Source organism: Eumetopias jubatus, unplaced genomic scaffold, assembly GCF_037043125.1.
Source record: "Eumetopias jubatus isolate StellerSeaLion01/CBP00866 unplaced genomic scaffold, mEumJub1_p1.0 scaffold_4, whole genome shotgun sequence".
In the NCBI taxonomy this organism is placed as follows: Eukaryota; Metazoa; Chordata; class Mammalia; order Carnivora; family Otariidae; genus Eumetopias; species Eumetopias jubatus.
The window spans coordinates 2,628,301-2,649,312 of record NW_028274810.1 but is presented as its reverse complement, the minus strand read 5'-3'; the positions used below and the strand labels follow the sequence as shown (position 1 = coordinate 2,649,312).

At 51.2% G+C, this 21,012-nt stretch overlaps 2 protein-coding genes across 4 annotated transcripts; one reads left to right on the top strand and one right to left on the bottom strand.

The window, feature by feature from the left end:
• Window positions 1-1,513: 1,513 nt before the first annotated feature.
• Window positions 1,514-9,826, top strand: ANXA9 (annexin A9). The gene is made up of 13 exons (XM_028088334.2): window positions 1,514-1,589; window positions 2,098-2,183; window positions 2,366-2,462; window positions 3,206-3,300; window positions 3,504-3,617; window positions 3,827-3,917; window positions 5,284-5,363; window positions 5,515-5,574; window positions 6,118-6,202; window positions 6,345-6,440; window positions 6,525-6,583; window positions 9,449-9,571; window positions 9,764-9,826. Exons 2-13 carry the CDS (start codon window positions 2,109-2,111, stop codon window positions 9,824-9,826), a joined length of 1,038 nt encoding a protein of 345 aa, XP_027944135.1. The 5' UTR covers window positions 1,514-1,589; window positions 2,098-2,108.
• Window positions 9,827-10,725: 899 nt separating this feature from the next.
• On the bottom strand, window positions 10,726-20,309 carry MINDY1 (MINDY lysine 48 deubiquitinase 1). 3 transcript variants are annotated; one of them, XM_028088355.1, is made up of 10 exons: window positions 19,729-20,309; window positions 15,576-16,394; window positions 15,115-15,172; window positions 14,641-14,705; window positions 14,067-14,225; window positions 13,636-13,738; window positions 13,140-13,282; window positions 11,941-12,132; window positions 11,484-11,627; window positions 10,726-11,268 (listed from the first exon to the last, which is right to left on the bottom strand). In XM_028088355.1, exons 2-10 carry the CDS (start codon window positions 16,026-16,028, stop codon window positions 11,188-11,190), a joined length of 1,398 nt encoding a protein of 465 aa, XP_027944156.1. In that variant the 5' UTR covers window positions 16,029-16,394; window positions 19,729-20,309; the 3' UTR covers window positions 10,726-11,187. The 3 variants fall into 3 exon arrangements, with proteins under 3 accessions (XP_027944156.1, XP_027944157.1, XP_027944158.1); XM_028088356.1 differs by having other exon boundaries at window positions 15,576-16,143; XM_028088357.1 differs by lacking the exon at window positions 10,726-11,268 and having other exon boundaries at window positions 11,490-11,627; window positions 11,982-12,132.
• Window positions 20,310-21,012: the final 703 nt, after the last annotated feature.

Sequence of the window (21,012 nt, the reverse complement as noted above, 5' to 3'; positions counted from 1 at the left end):
AAATTGGTGGATGTTTCCCAGTTTAACAGGAGACAAAGTGAGAAGCAGTGATCGCCACCAAGGAAATCCCCCTTCGTGCATACTTGGGCCTGGTCTGCTCTGTGGAAGAGGGGCAGGTCCCTCCTCAGGGATGTAAGAGAACCGGCGAGGGCCTTCCTTGGCGGGGAGAGGGGCAGAGGAGTGGAAACAGCTCTCTAGCTTCCGTGTCCAGCCCCCACAGGACCTCTGGAGGGAAGCTGGAAGGACACAGCTCCTAGGTCCCAGGGAGCTGGCTGTGAGGCTCAAGCGGCTACCTGCTCAGGGACCCTGGGCTTCCCAGGGCCGCTCACCTGCTGCTCTGTGCACTGGCAGCCCCAAGTCCAGCTGCAGCGGTTGCATCAGTACCGCTAAAACCGTCCTGGCAGCCAAAAGGCACCAGAAGGAATCTAAGACACAGGAACCCAGGGAGCCTCTCCCATCTCCCTGTTGCCTTTTGGGAGCATCATGCTTCTGTCCACAGGGAACACCCTTTGCATTTTTCTCTCTTGACTCTGCTGATCAGCGCCCACCCTCAAATACCTGCTCTTTCTTGCCCTACCCTTCCCACCCCGGCTGACAGGCTCTGATAAGGTAGTAGTAGTCAGGGAGTTTGGGGGTTAGGACCCCCTCTGGGGCGCGGACTGGGGTGCCCTGCTGGTATGTGCCCCAACAGGTTTTTCTCTATCAGCCTCTAAATCAGCCTGGAGCCTGTCTGACCTGTCCCCCCAGGGAGCTGGGGCCAGAGGCGGAGCCAGGTCAGAAGCTGGACTTAAAGCCTGGGCTTCTGTGGTCGCCCCCCCGCCCCCCCCCCGCCAGCCCCACAGGGAAAGCAACACACCGAGCCTCTTGTGTCCAGCTGAGCTGCTGAGAGGCTGAGCAGAATTCTCTCCGCGGGCTGAGGCCCGGCTCCTGGGAGGAAAGATGCTTGCTAGGGAGGGGTTTGCCTGTGGGACCAGGTACTGCTGGGTCCTCTCCCACATTTGGGAGGGGCCGGAGCCCAGGCAACTGCTGGGCTGGGCTGCTAGAGAGGTCATCTGACTGGCTGCCCGGCCTGGGAGGCACACGCCGCCTCTTCTCTGGCCGACCACACAGAAGCTGGTGCCCACACAGGCAGTTGCCAGGCTGTGACTGCCGCTGGCCCCCAGCACCTCTGGGTAAGCACTGGACCTGGGCCCTCAGGGGGGAAGGGAGGAGGGAGAGCTTGTGGATCCCTTGGGAGAGGGAGAAAGGAGTTTTCTTTTTCTTTCTTTTAAGACTTTATTTATTTATTTGACAGAGAGAGACACAGTGAGAGAGGGAACACAAGCAGGGGGAGTGGGAGAGGGAGAAGCAGGCCTCCCGCCGAGCAGGGGCTCGATCCCAGGACCCCGGGACCATAACCTGAGCCGAAGGCAGATGCTCAACGACTGAGCCACCCAGGCACCCCTGGAGTTTTCTTTTTCTAATGTGAGTGCTTGCTCCCTTGTCTAAGCACCCATGTACCTGAAGGAACACATACATCAGCCCCGAGGTCACACCTGCTGAGCTGAAGATCACTGCCAGAGACTCCAAGGGGGAAAGGCGGGCAGCAGGTAGGCAGCCTGGTGGGCAGGGGGCAGGGGCTTACTCCTGGGCTGGGGCTGAAGGTGGGGAGGTGTTTTAGAGGTTGTTATCTCCCACCCCACATACTTAATCCTGCCACACCGCCTCACCTCCCCTGCACCGCCCCAGGAACACCTAGCCAGGCCATCAGAAGGAAGGGACTTGGATCTCAGAAGGGGGTCATCCACCTGGGACCAAAGTTTGGGAGCCTTGGGACCCACCCTGGAGTCAGGGAGGGTTTGTCTGGTGCTCATTCTAGCAGCATTCCTGATCAATCCTTGCTTCCTGAAGGAGGGGTGAGAGGTGGGGAAGATGGGGACTTCCCCTTACCCCTCCATTTGGGCTCCCAAACCTGGCAAGCAGGTTGATGTTCTTTTTTTTCTGCAACATGGGGAAGGAACGGCATGGGAGGTGGGCCTCGGGGTCTAGGAGTCATAAAGAGGCCCAAAGGGCCAGGAAATTCTCCTCAGTTGTCTCCTGTTTCCCTCCCTGGGACAGCCAGTCATACCATGTCTGTGACCAGCTGGAAGACAAGGTCATCCCTGACCCAGGAGATCCTCAGCCACCTGGGCCTTGCCAGCAAGGTAGGGGCTGTGATCGTTGGAATCGTTGTTACTATATCAACTCCAGGGCAGCGAGGGAATGGAGGATGGGAAAAGGGAGAGCAGGCCCTGAGACCATGCCAAGGGCCATGCTGAGGCACTGGGGCAGGCGTGTGTGGACCTGTGATGCTCCCCCCAACCCCCCACCCCTCATGCTCTTACAGACTGCAGCTTGGGGAACCCTGGGCACCCTCAGGACCTTCTTGAGCTTCAGCGTGGACAAGGATGTGCAAAGGCTGCTGAGGGCCATTGCAGGCCAAGGTGAGCCCTTTTCCTTCTGCACCTGGGGAATCCACCTTTTAGAAACCAGTCTGCAGACCAAGAAGGAGCCAGGAAGGAGGAAGTGACGTTGTTCAATAAATGTTTGTGGAATGCCTTAATTCTTGTATGTCAAGTACCATGGTAGGTATGTCATTCCCATTCTCGGGACACCCTTGTGAGGTAAGTCTTATTTCCATTTTACAGATGGGGAAACAGGCTTGGTGAGACAAAGAGGCTGGCCCAAGGTCACACAGCTCATAATGGCAGGGCTGGAACTCTAATCTAAGTCTACAATCACCAAACCATTTCTCCTCCACCACACCAGGCCACCTTCACCTAATTTTGGGTCAGGTTCACATGCCATTTTGGCATCTTGTTTGCATCTTCTTTTTTTAATTCTTTTTTTTTTTTTTTTTGAGAGAGAGAGAAAGTGCTCAGGAGCAGTGGGGGGAGGAGCAGAGAGAGCGGGAGAGACTCTTCAGCAGACCCCTGCTGAGCACAGAACCCACCACCCTGAGATCATGGCCTGAGCTGAAATCAAGAGTTGGATGCTTAACTGACCGAGCCACCCAGGCGGCCCTGCATCTTCTCCTGAGGCCGAATGGAAGTGGGGGTGTTGCAGCCCAAAGGGGGGCTACAACACCCTTTGGAGGCTTCAAGCCCAAGGAAGAAGGGGATCCCCGCCCTGTAAAGATTCTGTTGGGTTCCGCCCAGCTGATGGCCCAGCCCTCATCTTGGTTCAGGTGTGGACCGTGGCTCCATCGTGGACGTACTGACCAACAGGAGCAGAGAGCAAAGGCAGCTCATCTCTCGAGCCTTCCAGGAGCGCACCCAACAGGTGAGGCCACTGACTTCCCAGGAGCAGCGGACTGGGGTGAGCAGCCCCCTGGAAGACTTGGAGTACAACAATAGCAGCTGAGGGGGGATGGCTGGTGCTTCTGGCCTTAGGAAAAAACCAGCCAGTTGTTCCCAAAGCTCCCCACACATCCGGGGCCCTCCCCATGGTGCCCGCTCCTCTGCCATGGGGACCGTTTATTGTAGGACCTGCTGAAGTCCCTGCAGGCAGCACTCTCTGGCAACCTCGAGAGGATTGTGATGGCTTTGCTGCAGCCTGCAGCCCAGTTCGATGCCCAGGAATTGAGGACAGCCTTGAAGGTACCAGCAGAGGAGGCTCGCTGGGTGTCTAGGAAGTGAGGGGAGGAGAGGTTTGACTGACTTGCCTTTGCCCACTCCAGAGAAGTCGACTTGGCAGGGGCCCCCTTTAAACAGCCCATATTGACCTTTAAAGGACAATGGTCGGCCTCTGTTCTGTGCCATCCTAATGACAGGGCCCAGTGTCAGAGTGGCCTCCCAATTTCTTGTAGAACTCAGGTTCTGCTGAGGATGTGGCCATGGAAATTCTTGCCACCCGAAGCCCAGCCCAGCTGCAGGAGTGCCTGATGGTCTACAAACATAGTAAGAGCACGTACAGAGGGGGGGAGGTGATGGCAGGACAGCGCCCACTCTCTGGCTCTCCCTACAGGCAAGCCCTTTGGGAACCTGTCTGCCCCAGCTCTGTTCCCTTGGGGTCTCCCCCTCCACCCACCCTTGCCAGTTCTGTCTCCCCCAGGGAGAGAGTCCAATGTGATCATTAAAGAAAGAGAAGCGATGATCTTAGTCTGGGGCTCCAGGGCAGATTCCGAAGTAATGACAACGTCGGGCACCGTGACGATCCCAAGGGTACCCATGTCATCTTCCCAGCCCCTTCCTGATTCTGCCCTCACACCACATCCCAGGCTGAATGGAACCTTGTTGCAGCCGGTGGGGGGGGGGAATGGTGGGGGACCTGCTCTCTAAGTCATGGGTACTACCCCTCAGGCCCCTGCTTGACTGCCACATGCCTCACCCACTAATTGCTAACTGGCCTTCTCTCATCCTCATCTGAGCACCTCCCCCCCCTTTTGCTTTCCCTAATTTTCCTCTGATGTCCGTTCTTGGCTTTTCTTAATCCCTCTCCTACCTCTCACTTCTTTTTCTTTTTTTTCTTAAGATTTTATTTATTTGAGAGTGAAAGAGCGCAAGCAGGGGGAGAGGGAGATGGAGAAGCAGGCCCCCCACTGAGCAGGGAGCCTGACGCGGGGCTCGATCCCAGGACCCTGGGACCGTGACACGAGCTGAAGGCAGACTGAGCCACCCAGGCGCCCCCTACCTCTCACTTCTTGCTTCTGTTTTACTTTTCTTTCTTTTTTTTTTTTTTTAAGATTTTATTTATTTATTCATGAGAGACAGAGGGAGAGAGAGAGGGAGAGAGAGAGGGAGAAGCAGAGGGAAAAGCAGGCTCCCAAGGAGCAGGGAGCCCGATGCGGGACTCGATCCCAGGACCCTGGGATCATGACCTGAGATGAAGGCAGACGCTTAACCATCTGAGCCACCCAGGCGCCCTTCTTTTCTTTCTTTTTCTCTTACTTCTTCACATCCTTCCACATCACTTCTCCTTGCCTCCAAGGAGGGGGCCAGGCCCTAGCCATCTGGCCTCATGATGTAGGTTTCCCTATCCCCCTTGACTGCCTGGCCAGCGTTCAAATAACAGATGCCTCCTTCCCCTAGCAGGTTGGTTCCCTGTGGTGCATGACCCTACAGTGCAGGTTACACGCAGCTTAGGGATGTTTTCAGGGTGGCCATAATGTTGCTTCTGCTTTACATCCTGGGAACCAGCAGCCATCAGGCTACCCCCAGCAGGAGATGACAGTACAGGCAGGGCACAGTGGGTTGGGCATTTGACAGGGAATATCTACACTGGGAAAAATCGGGAGGCTTCAGAGAGCTCCTGACCCCACCCCAGATTTCCAGGTGGAGGCTGAGGAGGACATCAAATGTGAGACCAGCGGCATCTTGCAGGAACTGCTCCTGGCCCTGGCCATGGTGAGGAGGACTGGCCTGCAGGAGAGGGGGAGCATTGTTTTGGTATAATTAACAAGAGAAGACTTTGGGGAGAGGGGTTTGGTTGGTTTGGGTTGGTTGTCCTGGAGGTAAAAAGCTACCCCTCAAAGAGTCCTGAGAGAGTTTCTTCTAGGGGGCCCGTGAGAGCTACTCTGGAATCATTGACTATAACCTGGTGGAACAGGATGTCCAGGTGAGCAGGGGTGAGGAGCTTGCCCAGCCACGCACGTAAGACACCCTCCTCCACCCACTCCTAGAGCCAATGACAAGTGTCCCCACTTGTCCTGCAAATCTCTCCTTGCCTTGGGGGAGTCCTCAGTGACAGGTGAGGACATGAAGTTTCAGGTAGTGACCATCTGAAGCCTTTTCACTCGTTTAACCTCTGGTTCCTGAACTCACAGGAAGTGAGCTCATCAACCGACACATTCTCCTCTCACGGGCATTTGGGTGGGGTAACCCTCCTCAGACCTTCCCTTGGAGATTTATTCCTTGAGTGCCAGGATTTCCCCAAATTGGGGAATCGAGCTGTGAGGGCAGAGTCCCTCTCTTAGCCCTATTCCCTTTTTGTTTGTTTGTTTTAACCATAAATAAAGGCAACCGCTTCACAGGTTCAATTAAGCTTTTCCACTCCGAATCCCATTTCCATCATCATGATGACAGATTCTGTCTGTCATCACATCACAACCATGGCTCCCCTACCCCGAACCAATCATCCCCGTTTACTCCTCCCTCCCAGGCATTAAAACAAGCTGAAGGGCCCAGCACAGAGGGCACGTGGGTCCTAATCTTCACCCAGCGAAATCCTGAACACCTCGTCCGAGGTACACGCAAGACTTCTCGTCTTCCCCGCTTACTCTAATGATGAGTTTTGGCTGAGGAAGTTGGGGAGGGCTCATCCTTCTCTGTGATAATTAACCCCTGCTCCCATTTATCTTTCTAACTACCTCCCACACACCCCCACAGTGTTCGATCTGTACCAGCGGTATACTGGGCACGAGCTGGAGAAGACTGTCCACCACCTTTTCCACGGAGATGCCCAGGCAGCTCTGCTCAGCCTAGGTAGGGCCTGCTCAGCACATGCGGGGTAGGGCTCTCGCCTAGCGTGGGAGCTGGCTCTCTCCATCTCTCCCTCTCTGCCTGCAGCCTCGGTGATCAGGAGCACACCGCTCTACTTTGCTGATAAACTTCATCAAGCCCTCCAGGTGAGAGGGACGCTTCTTTTCCCTCCCTTTGGAACAAAAACTGGGGGGAGACATCTTCTGGGCAAGAGAGAGGAAGTTTCACACTGTTGCTAATGTAACAACCTCATATTTACTTTATAAACATATAGTAGCTCTCTTTTCCTAGGTTTGCAAACTGTCTTGTGACTAATAGAGGCACTAGCTCCGGTTAAAGCTAAATGAGTTGACTCAAAAGGGCACTGAAGCCAAAATTTTGGCCTAATTGATGTCTAGGTGGCCAAATATAGATATGAATTTGCTCTGTAAGACAGCATCATGTCCAATTTCAGTTGTCACCAGAATAATGATGGTGATGACAAGAACCAACATTTCTTGGGTGCTCTCAATGTGTCCCAGGGCCTATGCTGGGCTTGTTACACACATTTCAGTTAATCTCCATGGCCACCCTCCATCTGCTTTATAGATGAAAAAACTGAGGTACAGAGAGGTTAAGTTCTTTGCCCAAGGTCATATACAGCTAATAAATCATACAGGCTTCCTATAAAACACATAATGGACAATATAACATTGTATGTTATTTATGTTGGAATTTAAAAATAATTAAAAACCACACACACATAATGGTCTTATAAAACATTTAACTGCCATGCATCAACTCAAATAGGTGTTGGTCTATACTATAAACTACACCATTAGAGTTCTAGCCCCGAGGACCACCTTTCTCCACGCTGATCGGACCTTGTTCCCTATTGTCCACACTTCAATTGGTGATGTTGGTTTGAGTAATTTCATAAACAGAATCCAGTCTACTCATTGAGCTAGGTCTCCTATTAGTGCAAGTGTCCCCCAAAACCTATAAATAAAAAACTCACCCCAATTTTTGAGAAGATGAAAGGAGTTGTCATTTTGGTAGACGGCATAGCTTCTTGTATACTGAATGAGAAATCATCATGCTTTGTTGACAGCTATTCAAAAGACAGCACATATATGCACTTATTTTATCATCAATGGAGATTTCCATTTTGACAGTAGATTAATATTTTACTTACCCAGTAAAAATCTGCACTATTACACTGAGCCAACACTAAGACTGATTCGAAGAGTTCTGGTTATCTGTCTAAATTCCGGTCATAGACAAACTTGTATCCCAGCAGTAAATGATTATAATGTATTTGGATTGTGGGACCCATGCTCTTAGATGTAAATGCCAGGTTTATCCTTAAAAGTAGGAGTCACAAAATAATATAGGCCTATTTTTCTGAGAAGTTTTTTAAAAAAGGAAAAAATCATATGCTTCTTAATTCTCTTATGAGAAATATGTGAAAACATAGATTGTGACAAATATTTATTCAGAAAAATGACCTTCAGTGAAGGCTAATTCAGGAAAATTGGGACCAATCTGAACCACACAATGAATGTTCATTAAAAGGTCCTGGGGAAGTATGAGATGCCAAGTACATTCTCAAGTAACAAGGCAAGAATTATGTTTAATGTAGGTTTGCTAGACAGGGTGCTTGTGCATCAATGTTCCAGAATATTCAATTAATGAGTACCTTGCCCCGATTCTACAACTTTGGAGTAATAAGAGTTGGAAGAAGGGGAAGAATGGATACTGGGGAGCGATCAACAATCTTTATCACAATACAAAATTGATGATACATAAAATTTAAGATAAAGCAGCTATCAGCACTGACCATGAGGTAATGAGTCCAAATGAAATATGGCATCCTGTTGTTAAGTCCTCATTTTCTTTTTTTCTCCCTCACGGGAACTTATGATCTGTGTAGACACCGTTAAGTGTGGGTATCAGGCAGCTCTGGGAAGGGTCTCGTGAGTCAAGTTAATAGGAAACGCCGGGAAAGAAGCTATTAGGAATTTGGGACCATGCCGGTATACAGCCCATGACATAAATAGGATTTTTGCAACCAACATTTTTATTTAGAAATCTCTCGTGATAACTAACACATTTATTATAATCAGTTAAAATTCATGATTTGATATAACCAATTATAATTCACGTATTGTACCTCTATTATTTTTTTCTTTTTTTTTTAAAGATTTTATTTATTTGAGAGAGAGAGAATGAGAGATAGAGAGCACGAGAGGGAAGAGGGTCAGAGGGAGAAGCAGACTCCCTGCCGAGCAGGGAGCCCGATGCGGGACTCGATCTCGAGACTCCGGGATCATGACCTGAGCCGAAGGCAGTCGCTTAACCAACTGAGCCACCCAGGCGCCCCTGTACCTCTATTATTTCTAAACCAAATCCTCCATTACCCTCCTTAACCAAAAGGCAGGAGGCTTGGTACAGGCTTAGGAGGAAGACAGTGATGCTGGACCCAGGGATCCAACCAGGAGAAACTGATGTATACAGATGGGGATGTGAGGTGGTCCTGGTAGGTCAGGCTCAGAACCAAAAGCCACCTGACCCTGCTCCCTCTCAGAGCCCCATCAACTCAATTTGGGGATAGGCTGGGTACATCTTTCTTGGACATTCACTAACTTGGAAGTTGAGAACTTCTTGGCTTTCATGCTGGAAGTCTTTGTAGGTAGCAAGTCTTTCCTATCCTTTTTGGAGGAACTGCCTTTGGAGCTGCCCACCACTGAGATCTTGAGGAATGAGGCTCTAAGCTAGTGGCATGGCCTAGAAAGACATGTGGCAAGAACGAGAATTATCCAGCTGCTCCCACAAAGACTGATCTTTCCTGCTGTATCACCTTCCATGAGGGTGGACAGGGATACATTTTCCTCTCAGATAACGTACACTTCTCTTTTCCCTGGACTCACACCTCGCTTCCCCTTTCTACAGTAATTTACCATGCTGTCCAGTCTCTACTCTGTGAGAATCTTACTACCACCCTCTCCCCCTTCTGTTTCTCCCTAAAGCAGGACATCAAGCCCAATTACCAAGTCCTGATGCGCATCCTTATCTCTCGAAGTGAGACTGACCTTCTAAGCATCCGAGCTGAGTTCAAAAAGAAATTTGGCAAGTCCCTCTACTCTTCTCTCCAGGTGAGACTTGGCTAGTTTTTAACCTGGAGCCCCAGAGCTTCACCCCTTACCTCCACTCTGCCCTCCCTGGGGAACTCATGAGTCTTTGGTCAATTTTGTATACAACTCTTGACATCAGACAGTTCTGGACCAGCCAGAATGCCTGGGCCATGGTGGTAGTGGGGTCTAACACTTGACTCTCTTTGTCTGCAGGAGGCAGTGAAAGGGGACTGCCGGTCAGCTCTACTAGCCCTGTGCAGGGCCGAAGACATTTGAGGCCTTCCTGACCTCCTGCCCTCCCTACCACACCATGATATCCAAGGATCTAAGATCCCCATGTTTGGCTGATCCTGCAGGAAATCAGCTGGACCTCCAAATAGGATAACCCCTCACTGAGCACCCATGCTCCAGCTTCTTGTTGAGGCTAGAATTTGAAGTCTCTTTTGAATCCCTTGATTTCCTCACCTCAAAGTGATGCCTCACCTGGGTCCCCCATCTCTGTCTTGGGTATAGACAGCTCTTTGATGGTTTCTGCCCTACTCATCCTTCCCATACCCTGGCCAAAACATCTCACTGATTCTTGAATTCTTTTGGCAAACTTCACTGTTGTTTGTGTTCCCTGATTGAAGTTTGGGTGGAGCAGGACATGGGCTGGAGGAGACCTTGAAGTTGGAGGTGCCTTTGATATGCACTTGGATATTCAACAGGGATCCTGTTTGAGGCTCTAGGGCTGCAACAAACACCCCCCTCGAAGCTCCCCGCCCCCTCCCCTAATTATTCTCTCTTCCCCAGGAAATTTCAGGCAAAGTAACTGAGGAACAGGAGCCGGAATGAGGTCAGAAATAGAGGCAGCAAAGGACCATCTGATCAAGCTGCCCTCCCCTGCCTGGGAAGTCTTAGGTTAGCAGGGAGCAAAACCCCCAAATCACATCTGTCCAAAGCAGGGACTTGAAAACCCACTTCCCAAACTGGATTACCATTCCCATCCAAGACCTATAGAAACTAATAAAGACAGAAAAGAAAATAAGCAGGCTTTGGTCCCCCCTGCTGGCCCTATTAGAAATGACAAGCAAAGCCACCCTCTGGGCCTCTATAACCTCCCCCACCTCTTTGCGTTCCCTAATTGCGGCAAATACTGAACCCCAAGTGCTGCAGAGCAAGGCAAACAACAGATCTCAGGAAAGGAGTTTTATTTCCAAACCCCTAGGAAAGCCATTACAAATAATGGAGATAGAAACCCAAACCAAACCCTGAAACGACTGGAGACAGGTCAGCAGGATGGCCAGGATGGGCCCAGCCAGTTGGGGGTGGAAGTAGGGGAGAGGCATTCTAGACAGGGACCTCACCCTGGAGCTTGAGTCCGTATATGAGTGTGACTGTTCTGAGGCAGGGGCGCTGGGAACCAGAAATCCTCACCCCACCAACCCCAATGTTGCCCTGGACGACTGGGAGGCAGAGAAGGTGGCAGCACACGAGGGCAGGATGTTACCGAATCTGACCTTGGCATTTACTGCCTGCTCTGATCCCCCACGGTCCATAAATAAGTTACCCTGCATATCTCAGGGGTTGAGCTGGGGGAGTAAGCAGAATAGCCATCACCTCCGAAAGAGGGAGCGCAGCCCCAGCACTGGGCAAAGCTACAGGAGGACACAGTCTGACTCTTGTTTCGGCCTCTGCCGACGCTCCCCGACTGGGCGTCCAGACGTAGCTCCTCTCCCCTGTATGGGATTTAACAGTGGGTCACTCGTCAGCCAGGAAGAGCACAAGGACAGAGGTTCTAGAAGGACGTGGGGGCAGGAGCAGGAGGGGCGGCGGGGAGGGGAGAGAAGATGGGACCGAGGGGAAAGGAGCACCTTGAAGAGACGAGGGCAGGAATCACGAGGAGGAGCAGGGCGGAGCTCAGGGCCTGTGGGCAGGGCGGTGAGCTGCTCACCTGGGGCGAGGCCCGCACTGGAGCGGTGGGGGCTGCTTGGTGCTGCCGGTACTCCTCCTGCTGAAGCTGCCGGGCCAGCTCCAAGTCGCTAAGACCCGACGTGTCCTGCGGCTGGTGCTGCAGGGACAAGGCGATCAGGTAGTCCTAGAGAGGGGCCGAGAGATCAGGAGCAGTGAGGTCGCCGAGGCCTGGGGCACATTCAGGCTGGCTCTAGGTTTCCAAACCCGTTTTTTCTTCTCCTTCAAATTCACCAGCTCCTCCTCCAGAGCAAAACACACAGCCAAGTACACTTGGTGGTGACCGAGAACACACTCCAGGCTTGGAGGTGGCCCGGAGGTGGCAGTAAGGGGGCGTCGTGGGTCATGATGTCTACGTGAGGAAATGCATGTCACTCGCCTACAGCGAAGAGCTCGTTAGCACATGGGCTCTCCGCACCCTTCCCAAAGAGCCCACACACCTGGTCTACCTGCCGCCGCTTTTCGGGGGAGCCCCTCGCACCTCCTGCTCCAGGCCCCTTGCCGAGGGAATGACTCAGGTGGAAGTCCGAGTCGCAGAAGCAGCTGTCTCCATCGACGTTGTGCAGGCTCTCCCACACCACCTGCTCCTCCTGCAGAAAGCCCTGGTCGGTGACCAGTAGGTACAAGTGACCCTGCAGAGAAGAGGACGAAGTTCGTCGGCGGGATGGCGGACCCAGAGGCGCTTCGGCCGAGATGCAGAGACCGTCTGAACGGCCTGGTGTGCTAGCGAGGGCGAGTCAGCGTGAGCACTCGCAGCCCGCAGATGTGTGGCCATGGGGAGAAGGCCGGGCTTCTGCGCTACGGTCGGCTGGGTGTGAGTAGGGCAGTCACTGTGGTCAAGCGTGAGTCCTCGGGGCTGGGGTCCCACACAAGACGCTGTTCCCTACCCTACTTCCCGTGGGCCTCGGGGCTGGCCTGATGGCTCTGAGGATAAATCCTTGGAGAGCCAAAGACCTTTCCTTCTTCCATTTATTTATTTATTTATTTATTTATTTATTTATTTATTTATTTTAAAGATTTTATTTATCCATTTGAGAGAGAGAGAATGAGAGATAGAGAGCACGAGAGGGAAGAGGGTCAGAGGGAGAAGCAGACTCCCTGCCGAGCAGGGAGCCCGATGCGGGACTCGATCCCGGGACTCCAGGATCATGACCTGAGCCGAAGGTCGCCCAACCAACTGAGCCACCCAGGCGCCCATCCTTCTTCCATTTAATTCCATTCCCTTCCTGGGAGAGGACTTTACTCTCCCGTCTCACTGAGGGCAGGCTGATTCCGTACGGCTTGCTCTGGCCAGTGAGAAGGTGGCAGAAATGACACGTGTCATCTCTAGGCAGAAGCATTAAAAGTGGGTGCATGGTGTCCCTCTCTCTCTTTTCCCTCCCACATTCCAGATGAAGGCCGTGTTGTCAGCCTGGGTCCCAGAGCCAAGACAATGTGGGACAGAATGGCAGCCAATCCACAGTGGCCATCCAGCAGGAGAAATAAACGTTGGCAGTAGTAAAGCACAGGGATTCTCGAAGTCATCTGGTACCTGAACTTAATCTACCCTATCCTGTCGGACACACTGACCCGGAAGAAAAAACCGCGAGGAAGTGACAGCACCCCACCCGCCCCACCCCCATCTCCAAAGCCTCATCACCTTGTGCTTAGTCATGGTGCTAAAGTGGTTGTTTCGGAAAAAGACGCTAAGTTCACCCTCCTTGGCAGCTGCTGTTAGCTCACACAGCCCGTGGTAAGTCAGCTGGGCTGCAGTGCTCTCCAGGAACTGCTCTGCGATCAGGCCTGTCGGAAGGCAGAAAATGGCGCACAAGGGGCTTGGCTTCAATCCAAAGTCCACAGTGGGAAGAAGGATCACCCAGAGAGTCCCTGTCAGAAGCCCTAAGGATGGTCCCACCTTCTGAGATCCCTTGAAGCCTGGCTGTATTCATTCATCCAACAAATAGTTACTGAGTAGCCGCCTTGCGCCAGGCACCGCCCTAGGTCCTGAACGCAACAGCCAATTCCCCCAACTCTCTCTCATGGGGTTTCCATTCTAGGGGGATGTGGTGGGGGGAGACAGACGGTAAACAATACACTGAGGTAGCCATCATTCCCTCCACATAAGACCCCCAGAAGAGAAAGCAGGGCTCTACCACCTTCTGTCACAAGGTTGGTGTCACTAGAGTGCTTGCAGGTGATGATCTTCTCCACCAGCTGGTTGTAACTCAGTTTCCCAACTGCGCTCACGGCCTCGGGACTCTGCATGGGCAGTGGGGTGGGGTGGTGCCAAAACAATGAACAACTTTTTAGGAAGGAAATGAAGCATGCTCACAGGACTGCAACCCTATAACCAAAGGTTCCTGAAACTGCATTTCTGAAGAACTGACCTATTTGCATTTGGTTTTGCCCATATCTGCCCCTCAAAAAGGTTAAAATTCAAGGAATTCTGCACTGGGTCCAGCCTCTAATGCCTATTCCCTTCCCGGGCCAATCGAATTCCTAAGTCCCTAACACCCACCCCACAACACCTTGCTTGTCTGTCAGTCTGAGCTGGATGAGAGTCTCATTTGGGCCATCCCACCCTCACCTGCGGATCAACCAGCCAGCCATGGTACAGAGGTATGCCTAGGAGGTCAAAGATACTGCACTCAGGAGTATACTCAAAATCAGAGACCCCTGTGAATCGCACGTTGACATCCAGACCCGTGGCCAGTTTAGGCACCACTGTCATTGCATCGTCCACATTCTGGGGTTGGAAGAGAAAATGATGCCTATATCACATCAACGCGTTATACATCTTCAACTTACACAATCTTATATGTCAGCTATATCCCAATAAAGCTGGGGCGGGGAAGAAGAAAACGATGGTTACTCTAGCCTCCCCTCCCCTGACTCCTAGCTCCAGAAATAAAAAAAATTAATCCTGTTGCTTTTCTTCCCTGGTTCTCTTACAGGCCATTCCATTCCTCCCTTGCCCCAACCCTTCTTTATCTTATATAAAAGAACATATTTTCTAGGACAGAGCTATACCCTCCTCCTCCTGCAGAAAGAAATCACAGTTCACGGGGCCTTCCTGAGAAGCAGAAGAAAGGCTTCTCTTCATAGCCTGGGTCTCCCCTTACAAACCTGCCATCTCCCATGCCCCCAGACCTTTGCCTTACCTGCTGAAAATTAAGCTGAAGTCCCTCTGACTTCTCCTGGGGCTTGATGGACAGGAGGCAGTCTCCTGCAAGACAGGATCCCTCATCAGTTTTCCCCAGTTGTCCCAAAAGCTGCTTCCTCTTCTCCTGGAGAATGGTCACAGACCACAGACTTTCAGAGCTGGAAAGAGTCTTAGAATCTAATCCAGACCTTTCACTTCTCAGAGGAAGAAAGAGACCCACAAAGGTGAAGGGCCCACCCAAGGTCACACTGAAAGCTCGGGGCAGAAGTAGGGTTATAATCCTGGACTCCTGATACCTTGATTTTTGCTTTTCATTCCCCAGTCTTGCAGAGAAGCCCTGTAGACCTTCACCCTCCTTGCCACATCAGAGCCCCAAATGGGAAGTCCCGCAATATTCTGGATTTCTGGCTGAGTGGAAAGTGTAAGCTCTTGAACCTTCTGTGTAATTCCTCTCCAAGGCCCAGTCACTCACCAAGGTGGGCCATGAGCTCATCTGATGTGATCACTTCCTTCTGAGGGGGCAGCTGCACCTGGAGGCAGAAGGGGTGACCAAAGGGTTAGGCATGTGTGCGTTTTCCTCCACAGAGCACCGAAGGAGAAATACACAGAAGGATGGGGGCGGGGGGCGCGGCGCAGGGGAGAAGGGGAGAACATGGTGGGAAAGGCTTGCCACCGCAGCGAGGGAAGGAATGTGACGTGTTGCAGGACACTCCCATTTGCTAGACAGTAGAAGATACAAGAGTAGGACAGAGAGTTGTTCTGTTTTGTCTTGTTTTTATGAATATCTTATCTCATTTGTTCAAGCAGGAGACATAGAGATGATAATCTGGGAACTTTTGCCTGGTCCGAGAGCACCAGGATGATCAAGGAGGTGGGTCAGGGAGGAGGACTCTCCCCAGCAATTTCTGAGCCCCCGTTCAAACTCTCTCTTACCTTCCACTGAAGAAAGAGGATGTTCATGATGGCAAGGAGAGGGCAAGGGCCGTTAGAGCTCTGGGTGACGATGGGTGTCCGTTCTCCCTTCCAGGGGATCCACTTTACACAGTAGAAATCTAGCTCAGGCTGTCGGGCCCTGGGGGGCAGGGGGAGATCTTGGGGCCTGGAGCAGGCCCCCACTGTCTCTACCTCGGGCTGTGTCCCGTGGGCTGGCCCCAGTTGGCTGGAACTCGCATCAGGCGGAGGGGACTCAAGGTTATCCTGGCCTTGGGCCAGCCGCGAAGCTTGTTCTACCGGCGCCTGTTCTCCAGCTGTCCCATCAGCATCTCCAGCATCCTTTAACTGGGGGTGCTCCTCCGGTTGTGGCAGGACCTCATGGTTTTCAGGGCTGACTGCTTCTGCAATCCTGGCCTCACCAGAGGCTGGATGCTCAGCTTGACGGTGTTCCATGGTCAGAAGAGGTCAACTGAGGGGCCCCAAAGGACTTTCCTGCCCTCAGGGAGTTGCCTAATCTAGGCTTGGTATGTAAAAAAAAGACCAATCCAATAAGAAGGAAGTCATTGGGCTGGAAAGCAAATGGACCCAGAAAAGTCTTGTTAAAGGACTACAGTATGGAAGGCTAGATAGTGTCTACACAGTCACTGCCGGCTAGAGGGAGTGCATGTCTTTCTCAGCTGGGTAAACAGAAGGGCCCCAGCCTGAGCTCTTTCCACCTCTCACTTGCTGTGACCACATGGGACCAATGAGGGTACAGGGCTTTCAGGCTGGGAGGAAGGATTCTGGTAGGATTGAAGTCAGGGGATGGAGTTAGCGTCCCTAAAACAACAAGGACAAGGAACGGAGAAAAGATGGAGAGAAAGGGAAAGTAAAAGGAGAAAGACAGAAAGGAAAAAGAGAAAGAAGCGTTAAAACCGTACCATGAACCCTTGAACAACAGGGGTTTGAACTGCGCAGGTCCACTATACGCAGATTTTTTTCAGTAAATACATGAACAGTACTGTAAATGTATTTTCCTTGTGATTTTCTTTTTTGTTGTTGTTGAAGTATAGTTGACACACAATTTACATTACTTTTAGGTGTATTCCTTGTGGTTTTCTTAATAACATTTTCTTTTCTCTAGCTTATATACTATAAGAATACAGTATATAATACATATAACATACAAAATATGTGTCAATTGACTGTCTCTGTTTTTGGTAAGGCTCCAGTCAACAGTAGGCGATTAGTTCAGTTTTGGGGGAGTCAAAAGTTATACATGGATTTTCAACTGTATGAATGGTCAGTGTCCTTAATGCCTGTGTTGCTGAAGCGTCTGCTGTGCAAATGGTTATTAATACAGTGATCTTTAGCTCACCCTGTAACAGGCGTCAGGTTGGTAACCCCCACCATAGCCAGGATCGTGGTCATTCCTCTGCCCTACACCAAACCACCCCCCCCCGCAAGCTGTTCACGGATCATCCAGAGCACAAACAGGAATCCTTTTAATTTTTTTTTTAAGACTTTATTTATTTGACAAAGAGAGAGAGAGCGAGAGAGGGAACACAAGCAGGGGGAGTGGGAGAGGGAGAAGCAGGCTTCCTGCCGAGCAGGGAGCCCGATGCGGGGCTCCATCCCAGGACCCTGAGATCATGACCTGAGCCGAAGGCAGTCGCTTAACCAACTGAGCCACCCAGGCGCCCCCAAACAGGTATCCTTAGGGTTCCCTTTTCTCTGCTCCACCCCAAGCGCGAAAAGATTAACAGCCACAGAGTGCTTGGGGTGAAGACTGGAGATACAGGTATATCATGCCCCAAAAGACGAAACAGTGGGGAGAAAGAAGTCTTTCTCCTCAAAGGACTCTACTGAACTTTACACGATCCCAAACCACAGCAAAAAGGTTTTGGGAGGGGCCTCCTGTACGCCTGAGAGGGGAAAATGTAGGCCGTGGGGACTTGATCAGAGACTGGTTCTGGTAAGTAACTTCAGCACAAAAACCACTTCCCTGACAAATTCTGTCAGTAAATTCTTGACAGCTGGAGTTGAGGTACCAACTTCTCTTCAGTTCCTCTCTGCTCCCCAAATCACCTAAACCCAGAGATACTCTCTTGCCCACTCTTTATATGGAATGTGACAATGCTGATTATTGATTTACATAAATCCTCGCTCAGGGGGCGTCTGGCTGGCTCAGTTGGTTGGGCCGCCTACTCTTGATGGTGGACTCTTGATGTCAGCTCAGGTCATGACCTCAGGGTTGTGGATCGAGCCCCGTGTGTGTCTGTGTCTGTCGGGCTCCATGCTCAGTGGGGAGTCTGCTTGGGGGTTCTCTCTCTCACTCTCCCTCCGCCCCTGCCCTCCACTAGAGTTCTCGCTCTCTCTCTCAAATAAATAAAATCTGGAAAAAGAAAAGAAAAGAAATACTCCCTCGTGATGAGCATCAGATGATGTATGGAAGTGTTGAATCGCTATACTGTACACCCGAAACTAATATAACCCTATATGTTAACTAAGTGGAATTAAAATAAAAACTTAAGAAAAAAGAAAAGGAAATACTCCCTCTGCATTCATCCACCTACCTCTGCATATGTTCTTCTGTCTGTTCCCACCTAGGTCATCTTAGATGTAAACCCTGGACCTGTTTAACCTGCTCTCTCTCTATCGGCACTAAGCATCAAGTCCAGCACAGACATTTCATTAAGGCTGTGGATAGCAAACAATAAAAAGCCATAAACCCTGTCCCCTGGAAAACATCTCCCTTCAACCTCTTAGCTCTCCTCTCCCCCTTACTCAGGGTAAGAAAAGGGGAGAAATGAGACTTGTCAGAAATCTTGTCTTTTCTCCAGCTCCCTCCTAACCTGACACCATGCTTCCTTCTTGTAAAGCGGCAGGAATTCAGGGCTAGGTTAAGGCCTGGGAGATGAAGTTGAAAGACAGAAAAGTTACCAAAAGAAGCCTGGTCACCCCAATTGATCCTCCTTCTGCTTCAAATATAACTTATGCTAGCTGCGTCTCATTTACATGTTGTTAATTTAGAATCAGACTAGCAAAAATTGCCTGAGCACCTTACTTTTTTTTTTTTTTGGTCTCTCGTCTCCTTTTCCCCTCCCCTCCCAAATGACAGTTAGGCTGAGCCTTGGAAGCAGAAACCAGAGCCTTAGAAAGTTAAAAGAGCCTGGAGAAAAGCATCATTCATTTCTTATCTTTTGTGTCCAATGCTAGAAATGATCAATAATTCAGTGGGGGTTGGGTGGCTAGCTGGCCAGGGGGATGAGCCAAAAGGACCCGGAGGGTTTCTGGAAACCGGAGGGAGCTGGGTCTCGGAGAAACTGGGCTGAGTCTTAAGAGATGGAATGAAGAGAGCCACTCTACAAGGTGCACTCCTGGAGGGGTGGGCACCAGCATGTCTGAGCAGGAAAGGATGAGGGGGCGGGCACTCAAACAAATCAGGATTTCATTCTTTTCCTCTTCTTTTCTCAAGTCCCACGCATTCCCTCCTGCTGGAATTATCCTCTGGTGGTGGGTGAGGGAGGTAAAATAGCCCTGGCCCCTCCCTCATGGTGGCAGTAAATAGCCAGAAGTTGGAAGAAGCATATAAAATGGGCGGGAGCTTCAGTAACACACGCACACCCCCAGGAACTTTCCCACTGCCATCTCCTTCTCAGTCTGACCCAAGTCTTCATGCAACTACTGGTTTAAAATTTTGCCCCCAAAGGGGCGCCTGGGTGGCTCAGTCGGTTGAGTGTCTGCCTTCCGCTCAGGTCATGATCCCGGGATCCTGGAATCGAGCCCCGCATCGGGCTCCCTGCTCCTCGGGAAGCCTGCTTCTCCCTCTCCCACTCCCCCTGTTTGTGTTCCCTCTCTCTGTCAAATAAATAAATATAATCTTTAAAAAAAAAAAAAGAAAATTTTGCCCCCAAATAAGTCAACCACCTCTACCATGCCCTATTTGCTTGCAAGTGAAAGGGTGAAGTTTTCCTTACACGAAGGAAATGCAGAGACCAAGCTCATCCCGTTTACATATCCCTCCTGCCTTAGCTCCATTCAAAATCCAGACTTGTAGAGACCAAAAGTGGAGGGACATTTCATGTCACCTCCCCGGAGCTGCAGAGGAAAATGAGAACTGGGTGGGGGGCAGGGGTGGGGGTAAAGGAAACGGTTAAAACAAAGTTTTTACCTTAAAGAAGTGGGTGCTGTTCCAGGATAGAGGAGGAGGGTCCAGCAGTGGCAGTTCGATGAGGAAGGTGGCTATAACGAGGGGCGCTGCCACAGTCCCAGCTGCCTTCCAGCTGTCAAGGCCAGAGCTGATCCAGGTCTACACAGGTTTATGGGCGCCTGTCCCGGCTTGGTGGTGGCCACTTCCGGACTCACGCCCACGACTGGGGTCACCAGAGGAGGGTGGGGGGCATGCAGAAGTGCAGCCCAGGTGCTCCCAGGCCGCTCAGAGCTTCTTCAGGATTCCTGAGTTGCCGAGTCTAGGGCGTGCGCTCCAGGCCCTGACTACAAGCTGGTTTTCAAAGGAAGTTTGTGGTTTCTCTTTTTTCTTTCTCTCTCTTTTTTCCCATCGGGACAAAGAAAAATTAGTCAAGGACAAGCTCCCTGGAGGAGGAGGGGCTTGCCCAGCACTGGAGAATTTCCATCAGGGCTTTCTGACCTGGTCAGCAGCTTGGTGATCAGCAGTGAGAGAGAGAGAGAAACAAGGAGAGAAAAACAACAGACCCTTTCTCTTCCCTCCGCCTGCTGCTGGAAGGGACGGAGCGCTTGTGCCTCTCTGGTGAGAATAGGGAAGAGCAAGTGCCCTTGCTGATCGTGGGGAGGAGCAAGGCTGGACAGCAGCGGCTGGTTGGATTTGGGCTTTCTCAGTGGGTTTGGCAGGCCTTTCCTCTGGATCCACAGAAGCTGGGCCAAAGAGCATGATATTTGCATATTTACTCATTTAAAGTTAAAAAAATCCTGCTACTTTCCAAGCCCTTACTGTATCTTTTTGTGTGTGTGTGTGGGTCTAGAAATGGAACTGGTTGGGCAGAAGGTGTGGAAGATTCCCTAGGCTCTGGGAAGAGAGGCGGCAGGGAGAGAACTAGCTGAGCAAGCAGGAGATCCAATACCCCTGTGCTCCGGTCCTTGTTCCCAGCACAGGCCTCAGCTTCTCATGGGTCACCTCCTTTCATTTCTTGGGGGGGCCAGGAAGGAGGGGGAGCAGGAAAAGCTGGCAGTAAGAAATAAAAGGATGGATCAATAAAGGAGGGGGCGCTTGTTGATGAGAGTACACTTATTTGCAGTACTCTGCATTACCGTGGGGCTGGAAGGTGGCAGTTAAGGGAGGTTGGAACCCAGCTCTACATTCTGAAGGGCCCTCCTAACTTGACTTACAGGGCTGCGGCAGGATGAAACTTCAAGCAATTCTGAAGGCTGAAAGGGCAGTTTGAACAATTAGGGAGGCAGGGAGCAAAACACCCAGGTT